Source organism: Diospyros lotus, chromosome 4 (genome assembly GCF_014633365.1).
Source record: "Diospyros lotus cultivar Yz01 chromosome 4, ASM1463336v1, whole genome shotgun sequence".
Lineage (NCBI taxonomy): Eukaryota > Viridiplantae > Streptophyta > Magnoliopsida > Ericales > Ebenaceae > Diospyros > Diospyros lotus.
The window spans coordinates 1,722,233-1,739,337 of NC_068341.1; the positions used below are offsets into that span (position 1 = coordinate 1,722,233).

The following is a 17,105-nucleotide window of genomic DNA, read 5'->3' on the forward strand; positions in this document are numbered from 1 at the left end:
GTTTTACTTTTACCTGTTAATAAATTCTCAAAAAATAAGCAATGAAAATGAGGTAGCTGTCCAAAGCTTAAGGGTAAATTGTACTACCTTTCTTGAATTTTGACTATTTGATTCCAATATTCTCTAAATTTTAAAATTAGTTTGATTAATTTTTAGATTTTCTTACATTTTGTCACAACACCCCCCTTTTGTTATTAACAATGTTAAGTAAATCAATAGTACATTCTTTGTACTTTGAGTCTTTGGCTTGGATGTATTCTAAATTTTGGATTTTTGACTTGAACAACTTTTAAATTTTTATATTTTTGCCAAATTAGTCTTGGTCTTCTCAAAAAAATTTAAGAATTGACTTGGCAAAAAATAAAAGTTTAAGGGTGTGTTTGGGTCAAAAATCTAAACTCGAGGGAGTATATAATCAATTTATTTAAGACTATTAGTAATAGAGGAAGTGTTGTGACTAATTTTTGAAAGTTTAAGGGCTAATTGGGTTAATTTTAATATATAGGGATGCTTGAGTGAAATAGCTAAAATTTTTCAGCATAAATCTAATATTTCTCTAATTGAACTAATAAAATATCATGAAAAATATTATTTGTACTTTTTGGTCTATATCTTAAGTTACACAATATAGTTAAAATAATAAAAGAACCCCTCACCTAAGGTGTTGAGTTAAGATAGTAAAGTGCATGACTAAAATATTCCTCACTCAAGATGGTGAGGTGCGAGGAGTATTTTAGTCATTTATATTCGTATATAATCCACAATGTAGTTCTTGATGTACAAGTAGTATGATCCAAAATACCGTATAGTTAACTTAGAATACTTGGTTTGATAGTATGAGATTATAGTGATCTCTATAATAAAGTTTCAACTTTTACAGTTTGTAGAGTGTTGCTTGTATCGTATGAATTTAAAGTTTGAACTTTACTCAATACATATTACACGGGATAAATTTACTCAAAATAGTAGTTTCGTACTCTAATTGTAAAATAAAATTATAAAAGATTTATCAGTCTAAAATTTCTTTAAAATATATATCTTTTCTTTTCTTCATATTTTACTTTTCTAATTATCATATATTTACTCTAAAACATGCATTGAATTGAATAATTCACTTCAAATGAGATGGAGTAATCTCACTTGAGAGCTTATTTCAAAGCTCTTTTGAAAATTTATGCATCACTTGATTACTACTATTATTTGAGAGATTTTTACGGGCTTATGATATCTTTGCTTGTAAATTAGGAGAGAGCTCAAAATATTCACGGAAGATTATGATTTTTCTTCTACTTGTCAGTCTCCTCTACTATTATAAATATGAGATTCTTATAATTATAGTATGATCAAAATTCTATAGAAATTATAATTTTAATATTTTTTTATATTTCATTAAAGAGATTAATTTAAACATTAGAGGTCTCATGGGTGAGGTTCACCCGTGCCTCTAATAAGGTTTTTCGAAAATTACATTTGGAACACTTTTTTACTATAAAAAAATTTATTATTGAATGTTGACAACAACAATTATAAAAGATTTATATTTTTGTAATAAAAATAAAATTTATTTAAATATTTATTAAAAGAATTATTAATTATATATTTAAAATAAAAATAGATTTTAAAAGATATAAAAAAATCCTATTTTTAAATATTTATTAAATAAACAAATGATGAATTGCCATATAAGTCGCTATATATTTCCAGTAGGAGTGAAGAAAATAAGAAGCGACAAACAACGGAGCAGTCCACGGCCTTGGATTTGGGCATTAAACAGAAACGATAGCAATATATGATGATCCGAAAGGGGGCGCCAGGAAGTTATGTTGCACGAAAATATTTCATAGGAGCTGTTTTCCTATTTTGAAAATATTTTCGAAACGTTTTTTATTCTCATTTCGGATCCTATTTATGTTTATTTTTTTAAAAAATATCTATTTTTACGTTTTTATTTATTATTAATAATGTTTCTCATTTTTATTTTCGTATAATATAGTCAGGAAATGGGTAAAATTAATAAATAGTAACTGAACTTTAAAGTTGTAATTATTTGCTCACTCAACTTTAAATTGTAACCATTTACTCACTTAACTTTACTTATCGTTAACCCTCCATTACTCGTTATAATTCCGTTAAATATTATAAATGAAAAATACTAATGGAATCTGACGTGGCTAACGAAATCTGACGTGGCATTTAACAAACACTCATTGAACTTTAAAAATACTAATTACTCACTGAATTTTGCTCAGCGTTAACCACCTATCACCCCGTTACATCACTGTTTGATCTTGAAACATATTAAAAACTTTTTATATGCTTTTAAGATCACTTACTTTTCAAACAAAAAGTCAAAAATTAAATTAATAATTTAAATTAAAAAAATTATTGATGCAAATCAAAAGTAAACAAAAAATCTATTTAAATTTTTTTATCTCCATTACGAACAACAAAATTCATAAAAAAAAGTATTCAATAATGAAACCAAAAGCCAAAAACTAATTACAAAAATCGTATTTGTAAGAAAATGATATCATATGTATTTTTTTATATAGAAGAAATATGATTTTTGTAATTAATTTTTGGCTCTTGATCTCATTATTGAATACTTTTTTTTGTGAATTTCGTTATTCGTAATGGAGGAAAAAAAATTTAAATAGATTTTTTTTTTTTACTTTTGATTTGCTTCAATAATTTTTTAAATTTAAATTATTAGTTTAATTTTTGACTTTTGGTTTGAAAAGTAAGTGATCTTAAATGCATATAAAAAATTTTTAATATGTTTCAAGATCAAACGGTCATGTAACCGGTGTTTTTAAAGATCAAACGGTGATGTAACGGGGTGATAGATGGTTAACGTTGAGCAAAATTCAGTGAGTAATTAGTTACATTTTTAAAGTTCAGTAAGTGTTTGTTAAATTTACTTTTGCCACGTCAGATTCCATTAGCCACGTCAGATTCCGTTAGTATTTTCCGTTTATAATATTTAACGGAGTTATAACGAGTGATGGATGGTTAACGATAAGTAAAGTTGAGTGAGTAAATTGTTACAATTTAAAGTTAAGTGAGTAAATAATTACAACTTTAAAATACAGTGACTATTTATTAATTTTATCAATGATGCAGTGGGCGCGTGTTCAACAACGGTGTTGTGGGCTCCGCCAGATCTCCCGCAAGCAAACAAACAAAACATGGAACCTCGATCCTATGCCTCCATTAACAATTTGACATCTCTCTCTCTCTCTCTCTCTCTCTCTCTCAGAGTCCTATTCCCGCTGGGCTTTGGCCTCGACATACCTGTATATATATATAATAAATATATGCATATTGGCATGTTACCATCCCCTACACTCTTCTGGATCGATCTCCTCTCTCTCTCTCTCTCTCTCTCTCTCTCTCTCTCTCTCTCTCTATATATATATATATATATCTCAAAAATCAATAAGCCCTACTGTTTCCTCATTTCTGGGGAATTCAGGAAGTCGGGTTCTCTCTCTAATCTCTGTTTTCTTCTCAGTCTTTGCCACTAAACGCAGAGCTATGATCTACCCATTAGTTTCTAATGGGCACACGATAACTCCAATGAGCCTGAGGATCCAAAATTCCCCACCAGGGGTAGGTTTTTGTCTCACCAGACCAATCCATTGTTCTCAACACCAGAACCCCAAGAGCAACATCATTGACAAGCCCTTAAAACCCAGAACCCATCTCGTAAAACCCATTACAATAACTCCTGATGGAGTGTCTCCCGTCAAGGCTGAGAGGGTGTGTGAGGAGAGAAGAGGGTCTTCTCAAGTGGGGATTCGACAGATGATGGTTTTTTGTGGATTCGGGTATTGGGTGCAGGGTTTTAGGGGCTTCCCTTGGCTGGCTCTCAACTTTCATATGGCCCACAATCTTAATTTACGGCCATCAACATTGCAGCTTGTGCAGAACACTGGGAACCTTCCCATGGTGATTAAGCCTCTATATGGGATCTTGTCTGATGCTCTTTACATTGGGGGTGCTCACAGAATACCCTATATTTGTATTGGAGGTCAGTTTTCACCACTTTTTTCACTCTTCTTCCTTTCCCTTCTATTTGTTAATCATTGTGGTTTCGGCCGTTTTTTGTTCTTTTCATTTAATTTTTACTGCAATTGGTCTACCATGCTGGTTTCCCTTTTTCTTGTCATAAATTATGTTTAATTTCTGGAGCCGTTTTTCACTGAATGTTCATTGCCTTTAGATGGTTTATTTGGTTTTCGTAACCTTAAACTGGTTCTTTAATATCCTCTAGCTTCTTCTTCTTCTTGCTTTTTCCTTCATTTTTTTTTTAATTTTCTGAACTCTATGGCTGGTGCTATTACTTCGTTTTACCCTTAATTTCATATGCTTGTATCTTCTTAAAATTCTATTGCCGACAGAAAATTGCATACTTTTCTTGTTTAGATGGAAGAGAAAATTGCATACTTGAGGGAGCTGCAAATTTCAGATTCCTCATCTGTGCAAAATTGCAAATAGTTCTAGCAAATATGATTCTTTTTAAAAGTAATACTTTTAGTAAAGATTAAGCGAGAACTTGCTTGGATTTTTTCTATATCTTATTTATGACTGCTTTACCAAACAGTTTACGAGGAAGGCGTAGTTGGCTTTACTATAGTACAATACTACAATGAATATGGTCAAGTTGATGTGAATCAATGTATATTATTACGAGTACCATGAATTGGAAAATTCAATAGAGGCTGAATCCATTTGGGTATAATTCAAAATTAAGCAACTATTATGTAACTATGAAATTCACAGTAAAATTATTGTCTATGATGTGTCAGTAACCATTTCCACTCCAACCATGCATGTTGGGGTCAACGCCATTTAATTTACTGATATAAAGAGTGTTAGGCGTCATACTTCATGCTGTAAAATTCATACTCATGTCATAGCTATAGATTTAGGACCGTTGCCGGATCTAAAGAGCTTAAAGTTTAATACAATGTTGATCATGAATTCTGATCGGCGGTCTTGCTTGAGTACCACTAGTTGACCAATATGATGCCAACACTGATGCATGTCACACTTTTTTGTAGTCTTTTTGCAGGTCTTTTCTTGGGGTCCATTGGCATTGATCCCTTTTGCAAGTGAATCCCTTCCCACTCTAATGGCTTGCATTCTTCTCAGTAATCTTGGAGCTTCCATTACTGAAGTTTCCAAAGATGCTCTTGTTGCTGAATATGGACAAAGGCACAAAATGAGTGGTCTGCAATCTTATGCATTCATGGCCTTAGCTGCTGGTGGAGTCCTAGGAAATTTATTGGGTGGATTTTTTTTACTGAAAACACAACAACCTAAATCCATGTTTCTTGTCTTCACGGCTTTACTTGCTGTTCAACTTGCAATTTCCCTGGGAACAAGAGAGAGTCTTCTTGGTTTGCCTCAACCATCGAGTCACAGTCTTGTAAAGATTTCCGTTTCAGATAGTATCAGAAAGCAGTATTCAGATCTGAAGATGGCAATTACTGAAGATAACATCTCCCGCCCTCTTTTGTGGATCGTAGCTTCAGTTGCCATGGTCCCAATCCTCTCTGGTTCCATATTTTGCTATCAAACGCATTGCCTCGATCTTGATCCTTCAATCATTGGGATGTCCAAAGTGACTGGTCAGCTGATGCTTCTATCAATAACCGTACTCTATGACCGCATCTGGAAAAGGATGTCCATGAGAAAACTGATTGGTACAGTGCAGATTTTGTATGCTGCTTCTCTTCTTCTTGACCTTGTTTTGGTGAAGCAGATCAACCTTAAAATGGGATTTCCAAATGAGGTATTTGCCCTTTGTTTCTCTGGCATAGCCGAAACCATTTCACAATTTAAACTCCTGCCCTTCCTAGTACTTTTTGCAAATTTGGCTCCACCAGGTTGTGAAGGATCTCTCACTTCCTTCTTGGCATCAGCCTTGTGTTTAGCATCAATAGTTAGTGGGCTTCTAGGTGTTGGATTGGCTTCTCATCTTGGAATAACATCGGGAAATTACTCGAGCCTGCCCGTGGGAATTTTGATACAATTTCTTGCAGCTTTAGTACCACTGACATGGATTTATCACGTCCCTTCATCACAACCTATGTCTGTGAAGGAAAAGAAAAGAGGTAGGAGCAAAAGAACTCGAAGAAATAGGAGGGTTGGAAAAATTGTCCTCGGCTCTATTTATGCTTACAGGCGAGAAAGAGAATCCGAGGCCCAGAAGAATTAACTTTGCCTCAATCAAACAGAAAATGGGAACCGACGCTTGCATTGTGCTGATCATTGCCCCTGCCATTACCTGTGTCAGACAGCAATTCTTTGATGGCAATAACATTAGATTTGGAACAAATGGTGAATAATGCCTTTGGAGCTTCAAACAAAGCGCAATATTTTGCTCCACTGGTGTGTACAAGTCTACGTTTCAGCTGTAAATGGTCCAGCGAATAATTCATTTGACACTTCTCTTGAGATTTGTCTGAAAGGCAACAGCGGATATGGCTCAAAAGAGAGCTGACCGAGAAGGATTTATGTGTTTGATTCAAAGGGTGCCTGTCTAAGTGCTCTGTTTGTGGGGATTTTGTCAAATAAGGTTCTACTTATTACTTTTGGTTGCTGCTGTGCTGTATCACCTCTAAATTTGTAAATGAAGACCTTTTAGCCAGTAAGCCCCTCCCAAAGTGAAGGATGAAGATCACTGCGACGTGACAGTCTAATCTGTAAGTAAATCAACTCAATCAAGCATCTCCTCAATTTTCTTGCATCCCCATTCCACTGAGTATCGATCCATGGCAAAGTTTTTGAATCCCTGTGAAGTTAGCTAGCAGCATCTAGCATCTCTCAAGAGGCAAGTTAGATTTAGATCATATCTATTATAAATGTTGGGCATAGTGATATAATTGTTATTTAAACGGTCATTTTTTCGTCCAGAGCTCTCCATTAATATATGAATGAGTCTCTAGATATCTCGACGATCTTTATTTTTAAATTGTTAAGAATATATGAAAAAAATTTATAAAATATAATTTTTTTAAAAGGTATTTCTGGTCCTAAGATTAATCGATTACAGACTAGCATATGAGCTATTACTTTTGATTAATTTGAAATACTAATGATATAGGATGACGAGTCACATGTTATATTGCATGAGATGTAGATAATAGACATGTGGGTAGATGTTAGTTGACCATCTATTGAATATGATGCCTATAACATATCACATGGCTGAGAGAATTAATGATCTGTTATTTGCTTTCGATTGTGTATCTAATCCTTTAATCGGAAGCAACATAATTGTTTTGTACACTAGCAAGGTTGTTAAAATCGTAAAATCGTAAGAGGGTCTTCGACATATAAAATCGTAAAATCGAGTGCGATTCAACTTCAAAATCGTAAGGGTTTTTGATACAAAAAATCATAAAATCGTACCCGTAAAATCGGGAGTTTAACAACCATGTACACTAGTGTTGGGAATTTACTATTGAGCGGAACCATCCGGTGTGAGAGGTGAGGATGCTCTCTATATGGTCTTTGCATAATAGTGTATGGAGACAGATGCTCACTAATGAGATCCATTGTCCTTAATTAGATGTGGTGAACATCCTATGCGATCTCCGTTGGTCGGTGATTGTAGGAGTCTTTGGCCAAGGCATGCATGATTGAAAAGAGTTTCAGATGTTGAAAGGAGTTTTGATACATCATCTTGATCACCTTGGATTGGATGTTTGCATAGTTATTAAGTCTGTGAGTTTAGTCGGTCTATAACTCTCATTTGATCGGGATGTTAGTCAATGGAGAAATTATAATGCATGGAAATCGAGAGTCCAAATAGGTTTATAAGAAGTTTTATCTTCATTGCCATTAAAATCATTCCAAGTCTTGGCTAGAGGACATTCATTATCTTTTATGATGTTTTGGAGAGATGAGGGGACGTTTGTTAATCAATATATGAGTTAGAAAAGTCAAGATATATGATGCATCTCGGACTTTTATCATTTCTAACATGTTTGTTAAGTCTATCTAATCATTTTTGAAAAAATCATTAATGACCTTTTATCTTGATCTTTCAAGATATACTTATCTTTCATCCCCTAAAGATAAGTATATCTTGGTCTTTATAGATAAGAAAAAAATGACATTTGTGTCATGTAGTGCATTTTAAAAAATTTAACAAACAGTTTAATAAAAATCTTGAAATGCTTCCCAACTTTATCTTGACCATTCCATATTTTGGTCTAAAAATCATTCCGGACTTATCTTGATATTGACTTATCTTACTCATTTTAATAAACGTTACTTAAGTAAATTGAAATGCTCAATCAACGTCAAGAATTGACGTGTCCTGATTGTTACATGACTGTGAACTTAAAATGTCACACTCTAAGTAGGTAATGCATTGAATTAATGAGTAAATTGAAGTGCTCTATCAACGTGTCCTGATTGTTACATGACTGTGAACTTAAAATGTCACGCTCTAAGTAGGTAATGTATTGAATTAATGAATCTAAACTGATAAACTGTCTTTTTACCGTTAAGAGTTAATGAGTTAAATTATCATTGAAAGTTAATAGTTGATAAAAACATTATTAAGTGTTGTTGCCAAAATACAATAATTAAAATTTGTGATGTGGGGGTCCACTCGAGCTTGGTGTCGGGTGAAGTTATGTTGCCGTAAGAGAAGTTGCTTCAAGGGAGTTAGCTGCTTGGATGCTCGCTATAAGGATTCGCCACAAGATTCGTCGCAAGGTTTTGCCACTAGTTTTGCCATAAGTTTCGACGCAAGCTTTTGCCAGAAGGCTTCGCCATTAGCTTGGCCTTCGCCGCTAGGTTCGTCACAAGATTTTGCCACAAGGTTTCGCCACAAGTCTCGCCACAAGATTGTGCCACTAGGTTCGCCACAAGATTTGGCATTCGCTGCTAGGTTCGTCGTAAGACTTTACCTTCGCCGTTAGACTTGTCGCAAAACTTTACCTTCTATACTAGTTTTGCCGCAAGGATTCGATCCTGTTAATGTTGAGAAAATGGGTTAGAAGGCTCGCGAAAATTTTCCCCGCAAAGACCCTCCGATGCCAAAGTCAATCTAGGATCCCCAATGATTATTCACGAAAACCATCAAAATGTATTCAAAGTGTCTAGATTTTATCGAAATTGAAAGTCTCCATCAATGTCCTGTAGTTTGGTATTTATAGGTCTGGTTCTCAAGGGTATCTGACGCCGACACATGGCGGTTACTGAGTGGGTCAGATTTAACAAAAATAGGGAGATTATTACGAAGTTGCCGCGAGGCAGCTGGCCACGGTGTAAAGGCTGCCGCGAGGTAACTGTGCCTCGTGACAAACAACCGCGAGGCAGCTAGGCCTCGCGGAAAATGCTGTTGTGAGGCGGTTGGGCCTCGTGGCTTGCAACCGCGAGCCTGCTTCTCGAGGGCTACACGACAGCGAGCCTTGCGACTAGTAGTCGCTAGGCTGCCTATCACGCGCGCCTCGCGACAGGGTGTCGCGAGGTTGGCCCTTGTGGCCAGCTCGCTGCTATTCTGCCGCGAGCACTTGTTGGTGGGGCTGGCCCTTGCGGCCAGTCTTCGTCTTTGAAAAAATATTTTTAATTTTTTTTCTCAATTTTCGATGGCACAACATTAAGAGTTACATGATATTTTTAGCAGAATGTTATATATGAAAAATGTTTTAATTAAATTTTATATAATATTATGTGTATAATTATTATATATGTGTTATATAAAATTAATTTATTAGATCAATAAAGGGGAAATCAATTGTCAATTGAATTGATAAATAGAAGGGACAATTGAAATGATGGTGGCATGAGGCGCAATCATGCGACCGGAGAAGTGTAAGAGGCGGCGAAATCATGCGCCTGGAGAGTGCAATTGAAAGGGGCATGGCTTGGGAGAATTGTTCTCCCCCGTTGAAGCTGCAGATATTATTATTATTATTATTATTATTATTATTATTATTATTATTAAAAAGGAGGAGCAGCAGCAGCAGCAGCAGCAGCTCCATTTTTCATGTGAATTTGCCCCTCTTCTAGAACCTCTTATTTTCCTGTCTTGGCAGTTCTCTTCTTAACCAAAATGTTAAAAAGAGAAGATTCTCTAGTATGATCTTTCATTTGTCACTCCTAGCCTTCCTGCTGCATGATTTCAATAACTATGATACAAATTCAGATTCATTTTTAATTATTCTCTTTTATAGGTATGATTGGTACCTTATCAATGGTTGGTTGAGTTAATTCTTTGTGACATCAAAAGGTTAAGGTTCGAGTTAGTTTAAGTTATCAAAGTAATCTCTTCGTCAAAGGCAAAGCAAGTGAAATACTAAAGCAAAATTCTATTTGTCTCTATCTCTTTTATTTTTCATAGCCACCTTTTATAATTGCATAATTATTTTTCAAAAATATTTTTATACACAACCATCCCACTTACATCACCCATCATCATCTGCTATCATCGCACCTTACCATCATTGCCCATCTTCGCACTCGTCGGCGGTCACAAGAAACACAACTGCCCATTATCGAAAAGCTCCCATTGGTAGCCGCATCACTCATCATCGCAAAGTTCTCACCAACGGTTGTATCGCCCATCATTGCAAAGCCCGAACCCTAGGGTTAGGGTGCGATGATGGACGGCTGCGTTGTTTGCGGCTATTGGTGATGATGGGCGATGCAGTCGCTAGTGGGAGCCTTGTGATTCTCGCAGCCTTCGGCAAGTGCGATGATAGGCAATGATGGTCGGGTGCGATGGGTGATGCAAGTGAGATGATTATGTATTAAGGGTATTTTTGAAAAATAATTATACAATTGTAAAAGGTGACTGTGGAGATCAAAAGAGATTGATGCAAATAGAATTTTTCAATACTAAATTATTTGATAATCATTCTTTTTATAATTTTAAATTTTAGTTGGGAATAATAAAAAAATGGGGTTGTATCGGGCTTGAGTTTGTGCCTGAACTTGAGTCAAGCTTGAAAATGAAGTTCAAAATTACTTATTTAAAAGGTCATCAAATCCTAACTCAAAGTCTAGACTCATTTATAATAACCGAGGTTTAAATGAATTTCAAATGAGTTTTATCTAATTTTTTTTTTTTTTTTTTTTTATAAATTTTAACTTTAAGGATCGTTCAATTTTAAGCTTGTTCATATAAAATATATAAAATTAGTGTATTTTGATATATTCTTAAATCTTCAATAGTATAGTAAAAAGAAAATCTCATTTATAAAATACACATTATTTTAAAATATAATCCAAATAAGTATATAAATAAACCTATAAACAAGTCCATAAACGGGGTAAAATTAATAAACATTTATTAAACTTTAAAGTTGTAATTATTTATTCACTCAACTTTAAATTGTAACTATTTAGTCACAAAATTTTACTCATTGTTAACCATCTATTATTCGTTATAATCCTGTCAAATATTACACTAACAGAATTTGACATGACTAACGGAATCTAAAATTACCCAATCAAATATTCATTTTTAGCCTAGTGAGCTCCCGTCAGCTACAAGACATTTGCCAACTCATTTAAGTGAGATTAATTAACTGGAAGTTTAGAGACAGAATTGAAATTGAAGCTTCCAGTAAGTGACCAAATTGAATTAAAATTAAGGGTTCCTGCTGGTCACCAGATACGCACGCACAACACAAAATCAAGGGCTTCTGCCATTCTCTGCCACCGTTCTTCCTCGCCGCACGGTTGCTCGGTGCTCGTGGCTGCTCTTCTCCTTCGCTGCAAGATCGCTGGGTGCTCGTGGGTCCTCGCCGTGCAATTGCTCGGTGCAGATCACTGTTGTGTGTGTCTGCGATTAGTTGACAACTATGATCAAGGGAGAATGGAGGCTGAAGATGGTTTTCTGACAACAGAAACCGTGACCGATGAAGACTTGAAAATGAATTTACCATCATTGGTTCTCTGAGAACCCCCTTGCTTTTCTGTCAAATAACCACGGGAAAACACAAATGAGCCAATGCCATTATGGGAAATATGGTAAAGCCAACAAAGCATTTTCAATATCAGCATGTTGACTCAAATGAGGGCATAATTGTAATTAAATAATGACATGTTCAGAATTTCAACACTAGCACCAATTTATATGCAATTCAGTTTGAATAAGTTGCTTGGCTATGGAGTAGGACGAGGATCAGAATAAAAAGTGCATAATATTATATATATATATATATATAAAGTTGATTAAAATAATAGACAAGTGAAATGTTTATAGTAGATAACCCACAAGTTAATTGTGAAATCATGAGAGAGTCACTTTCAAAAGAAGCAAGAAGCGCTTCCAACCGAGCAACCGCGTGGCAAGGGAGAACGGCGGCCACGAGCACGAAGCAATCGCGCGGCGAGGGAGAACCCACAAGCATCAAGCAATTGCACGGCGAGGACCCACGAGCACCCAACAATCTTGCAGCGAAGGAGAAGAGCGGTCACGAGCACCAAGCAACTGTGCGGCGAGGAAGAACGATGGTAGAGAATGGCAGAATTCCGTCTCTAATTAAACTTCCAGTTAATTAATCTCACTTAAATGAGTTGGCAAATGACTTGGAGCTGACGGGGAGCTGACTCGACTAAAAATGAATATTTGATTGGGTAATTTTGAATTTTGTTAGTCATATCAGATTTTGTTAATGTAATATTTGACAGGATTATAACGAATGATGAATGGTTAACAATGAGTAAAGTTCAGTGACTAAGTAGTTACAATTTAAAGTTAAGTGAGTAAATAATTATAACTTTAAAATTTAGTGAGTGTTTATTAATTTTACCCTTCATAAACGAGCTTACAAATAGACTTATTCACGAGAATTGCCATAACCCTTCATCATTAGAACTAGTTCATCCAGCATCCCATAAATAATATCAGAACAAGGATGCGCTTTATCAGCAACATAGAAGCTGTGAGTTTCCTTGTTAACAGTTATCCAACTGCAACCAGGCAACTTCCTTAGTTGCTTCTCTTTCATGACAGTCCTCACTTCAGCAGCAACACCCCACTTCTGAGAAGAAGCATATGAGTTTGACAGGGATACGTAATTAGATGCATTCTCAGGTTCGATCCGAATAAGGAATTCATAAGCCAAATCTCTTATCTCAGAATTCCCATGGAGGAGAGAAGCACTAAGAAGAGCACCCCATACACTGGGACCAGGTTCCACAGCCATTGCCTTGATGAAGTCCAAGGCTTGCTTCAGCTGGCCCGATCGGCCTAACATATCAACCACACACGCACACATCTCCAATGTTGGTTTAATTCCATGGTGCCTTACAACTGAGTTGTAAATGTCAAGGCCTTCATTTACCAATCCCGACCTACTGCAAGCAGAAAGCACCCCCACCATTACAATCACATCTGGTTTGATCCCAAGTTGAAGCATCTTCTCATACAAATAAATGGCTTCTTGACCCTTCCCATGCAATCCATATCCAGAAATCATTGAACTCCAAGATACTGCATCTTTACAAAAAGGATGATCTTCAAATAGTCGTCTGGCACTGGTCAAGCTACCACACTTGGCGTACATGTCAATCAGGGCATTGCATAATGAAACTTCATGCGTTAATTCCTTTCTTATTGCAAAGCCATGGATTTGCTTCCCTCCCATTAAACTAGCAAGTGAAATACAAGCAGGGAGAAGGCACACAAGCGAGACCCTGTTGGGTTCTGTTCCATCTCTCATTTGCATTTCACGGAAAAGAATCAAAGCTTTCTCTGATTCTCCATTCTGCACATAACCATTGATCAATGCAGTCCAAGCAAAAACATTTCTCGACTTCATATGGTCAAAAACCAATCCAGCAACGTTTACTTTATTACTTCTCGAATACATATCAATCAAGCAACATCCTAAATGAACGTCAGAACCCGAACCCAACTCCAGTCCATTCTTCACAGTGTAACAATGAACTTCCCTTCCACGGTTCCATTTGCCAGCATCTCCTCCACACAAAGGGAGAAGACTAGACACAGTATATGCATCGGGTTTCAGCCCTTCAATTTGCATAGTTTTAACAAATTCCCATATTATAGAACTATCAACCTTCTCCTCCTCGGAATTCATGAAACCTCCTAATAGTGTATTCCAAGAAGAAATATTCCTCCGCGGCATTTCATCGAACAGCTTACGCGACTCAATAAATTCACTACATCTACAATACATAGACAAAATGGAATTAGCAACAACAGTATCTGAAACAAGCCCAGTTCGTATACACTTCCCATGAACCACTTTCCCCGCAGAAAAGTCCCCAATATCGGTGGAAACTTTCGAAAGAGTCGAATATGTGAAGTCATCCGGCGACTCCTCACCTAAGCACATTTGCGTAAAAAGATCAAAACTTTCCCTGTAAAACTTATTTTTCGCGTACCCGTTAATCATAGCGTTCCATATGTACACATTCTTGCACCGAACCGAGTCGAAAACAACCCTTGCCTCGACTGGGTCTCTGCACGCGGAGTATGCAGAGATGAGCTTCGTCGCGACGACGGCGTTTTGGTCGAATCCCAGACGGAAGACGCGGCCATGGGACTGTTCCGTGAGCTTCAAAGATTGGCGGTCGATGGAAAGTTGCAGGAATCGGAGGACGCAGAGAGGCGGGTCGAGCCCTGGGGCAGAAGCGTAATAACGGAAGGTCTTGTGGGCAATTCTGAAAGGTCGAGGTGCAGCAGAGAAGCCGATGGTCATGTAGGATCCCCAGATAAGCTGAAGTCCAAAATCCTCATTTACTGGAAGGAGGAGGATTTATAGGGGCGATGATTGGGCCAGTCCAGCCCAGCCCAGCCCATTGGGTTGACCTAGCCTCATTTATATGGGCCGAATCTTGAAGTTCGGCCCAGATTGGCCCAAATACTTCAAATGGCAATTGGGGACCAGGATTGGGCCCAGTTGAACATGCCAAACCAATTAATCAAGACCTCATATGGTTAAACAATCACCATAATCCAAACGTTGCCTTGGGATTAAGAAATGTTAAAGCAGAGTAAAGCCAAATTGATGATTATTGTTCACATGAGGTTGTCTGATTAGTATCACTTAATTAGTTAATTAATAAGGGCTTTTTCTTTCTTCATTATAAAACTCTTCTGTTCTTATCCAAAACAAATTAAATAGCAATAAAAAGGGGGAAAACAAAATAAAAGGTGCCAACTTTTTGAAGCTTTTGTACTTCACTATACGGCCTTCTAAACCTCGAATATTGATTGAATGAAACATGCAACACCTTCGATGAAACAAAACTTTAAAAGCGTTAATTCAATACTCAAGTTTGATATTTATAGTGAGATTCTTGTACTATGAAACCAAAATGCCATAAGACATGACTAAGACATTATGGATTAATTAGCTAATTAAGGAAAACAGCATAATAATATATTGCTGACAAACCAAACATTAATTTCCTTGATTGATTACAGTTACAGTGGTCTTCAGGTTCAGAGAAGAGAACCCATTTGGTTCTACATAAGTAAACTTCCTAGCTAATCACTGGTACTAGAAGATTGATTAATTTAAGCTTAGTGCATGGATAAAGCAGAGATATATAGTTAAGAAGTACAGGACAAGGAGATTAAGATCACAATATGTATGATGATGATGAACTAGAAGGGATTGGCTAAAGTTTGCATGAGGCCAGCCTTGTTAGCTGCAAATGCCATGCTCAAGTTGCTGCCATGGACATCATCCATGTTCCAGAGGCCATCCCACAGATTTATGCTTTCTTCAGTACTACTGGTGGCAGCCGCCGCCGCCGCCTCCTCAGCCACATGCTGATGAGTTGATCCAGCACAGAAGCCATTGAAGAAGGGGCAGAAGAAAACTTGATCAGCTATACTGTTGGGATATGGAGAGGAACCAGCTACTTCTTGCCTCATCTGATTGTCGTCGAGCAGTGAGATGATTCTCTTCAGCTCGAGTTGGTTTAGCAGCTGCTGCTGCTGCTGCTGAAACTGCTGCCTCCTCAGCAGCCGGGCTTTGGCCTTCCCACTGGCGCCGTCCAGGGCGGTCTTTGCCTTCTTCTTGAAATGAGTCCTCCAGTAGTTCTTGATCTCGTTGTCGGTTCTTCCAGGCAAGCTCCGAGCGATTGTTGACCACCTGTGTCGTGGGCGTGGCAGTAGGTATTAGGTATGATACTAGTTATAAGAGCGAGCTAACTTATCAAAAGATAATAAAGGTTAAGATTTGCAGAAATTAAGGTTGGATGACGGCTAATCAATTACCTATTTCCCCACCGAGCATGGAGCTCAAGAATTATGTTCTCTTCATGTGGGGTGATTTGCCCCCTCTTCAGGTCCGGCCTCAAGTAATTCACCCACCTCAATCTGCAGCTTTTGCCGTTCCTCTTCAGCCCTTTACAACCGAAACCAATTTACAAACTTTATCAGTTTATATATATTAATTCAACCATTTGGAGAGTTGCTTAGTGCCCCAGTTATCTTCATTTAATTTCCATATGATAATGATTAATCTGGGCAGCATCAATAAAGACAGCATTTTTTAATGTTTATCTTGTTCATGAACGGGAAAACATGGCTTTTAGCTATACCTGCAAGCCGGGCCACAGAGTTCCATCTTCCTTCACCATGCACCTTGACATACTCAATGAGCAGCCTGTCTTCTTCAGCAGTCCAAGGGCCTTTCCTCCAGCAGCCTTCTTCCATGACAGTAGCCCACCCCAGGTGGTGTTGAGCCATCACAGCCCCACAAGACATGAAAGCGCAGATTGGTGCCTAAGCAGTAAGCAGTAAGCAGCCTGTTGTATGATGATAGGTGCTAGCTAGCTAATTAACTAGAAACTTAGGAAGCTTAATTGTAGGGTTGTGTGTTCAATGTTCTGTGACAAAAAGGGCTTGTGTTTGTTACATATTTATACCTGCACAAGTAGCCTAGCTACTAGGTTCCATCAGTCAAGCTTTATCCTTTTTCAAGATCATCATCCATCACTATACACATTCATATATATATCATATATATATATATATATATATATCCTACTCCAATATGAGGAACAGATATTGTTCCCTATATATTATACCATTTTTCTTGTGAAGTTGCCAAAATACCCCCTTGCCTCTCACTCTTCTAGATTGA

General features: G+C 36.9%; 3 protein-coding genes across 4 annotated transcripts; 1 reads left to right on the top strand and 2 right to left on the bottom strand.

Annotated features, from left to right (window-relative positions):
* The first annotated feature begins 3,259 nt into the window (after nucleotides 1–3,259).
* Nucleotides 3,260–6,757, top strand: LOC127798810 (probable folate-biopterin transporter 9, chloroplastic). Its single transcript, XM_052332424.1, has 2 exons — nucleotides 3,260–4,033; nucleotides 5,067–6,757. The coding sequence occupies exons 1-2, from the start codon at nucleotides 3,538–3,540 to the stop codon at nucleotides 6,224–6,226; spliced, it is 1,656 nt and encodes a 551-aa protein (XP_052188384.1). The 5' UTR covers nucleotides 3,260–3,537; the 3' UTR covers nucleotides 6,227–6,757.
* Nucleotides 6,758–12,779: 6,022 nt separating this feature from the next.
* On the bottom strand, nucleotides 12,780–14,721 carry LOC127798923 (putative pentatricopeptide repeat-containing protein At1g68930). Of its 2 annotated transcripts, XM_052332573.1 has the most exons (2): nucleotides 14,389–14,721; nucleotides 12,780–14,169 (listed from the first exon to the last, which is right to left on the bottom strand). In XM_052332573.1, exons 1-2 carry the CDS (start codon nucleotides 14,703–14,705, stop codon nucleotides 12,816–12,818), a joined length of 1,671 nt encoding a protein of 556 aa, XP_052188533.1. In that variant the 5' UTR covers nucleotides 14,706–14,721; the 3' UTR covers nucleotides 12,780–12,815. The 2 variants fall into 2 exon arrangements, with proteins under 2 accessions (XP_052188533.1, XP_052188532.1); XM_052332572.1 differs by having other exon boundaries at nucleotides 12,780–14,721.
* A 646-nt stretch (nucleotides 14,722–15,367) lies between these two features.
* LOC127800167 (myb-related protein MYBAS2-like) lies at nucleotides 15,368–16,753 on the bottom strand. Its single transcript, XM_052334623.1, has 3 exons — nucleotides 16,561–16,753; nucleotides 16,235–16,364; nucleotides 15,368–16,109 (listed from the first exon to the last, which is right to left on the bottom strand). Exons 1-3 carry the CDS (start codon nucleotides 16,724–16,726, stop codon nucleotides 15,617–15,619), a joined length of 789 nt encoding a protein of 262 aa, XP_052190583.1. The 5' UTR covers nucleotides 16,727–16,753; the 3' UTR covers nucleotides 15,368–15,616.
* Nucleotides 16,754–17,105: the final 352 nt, after the last annotated feature.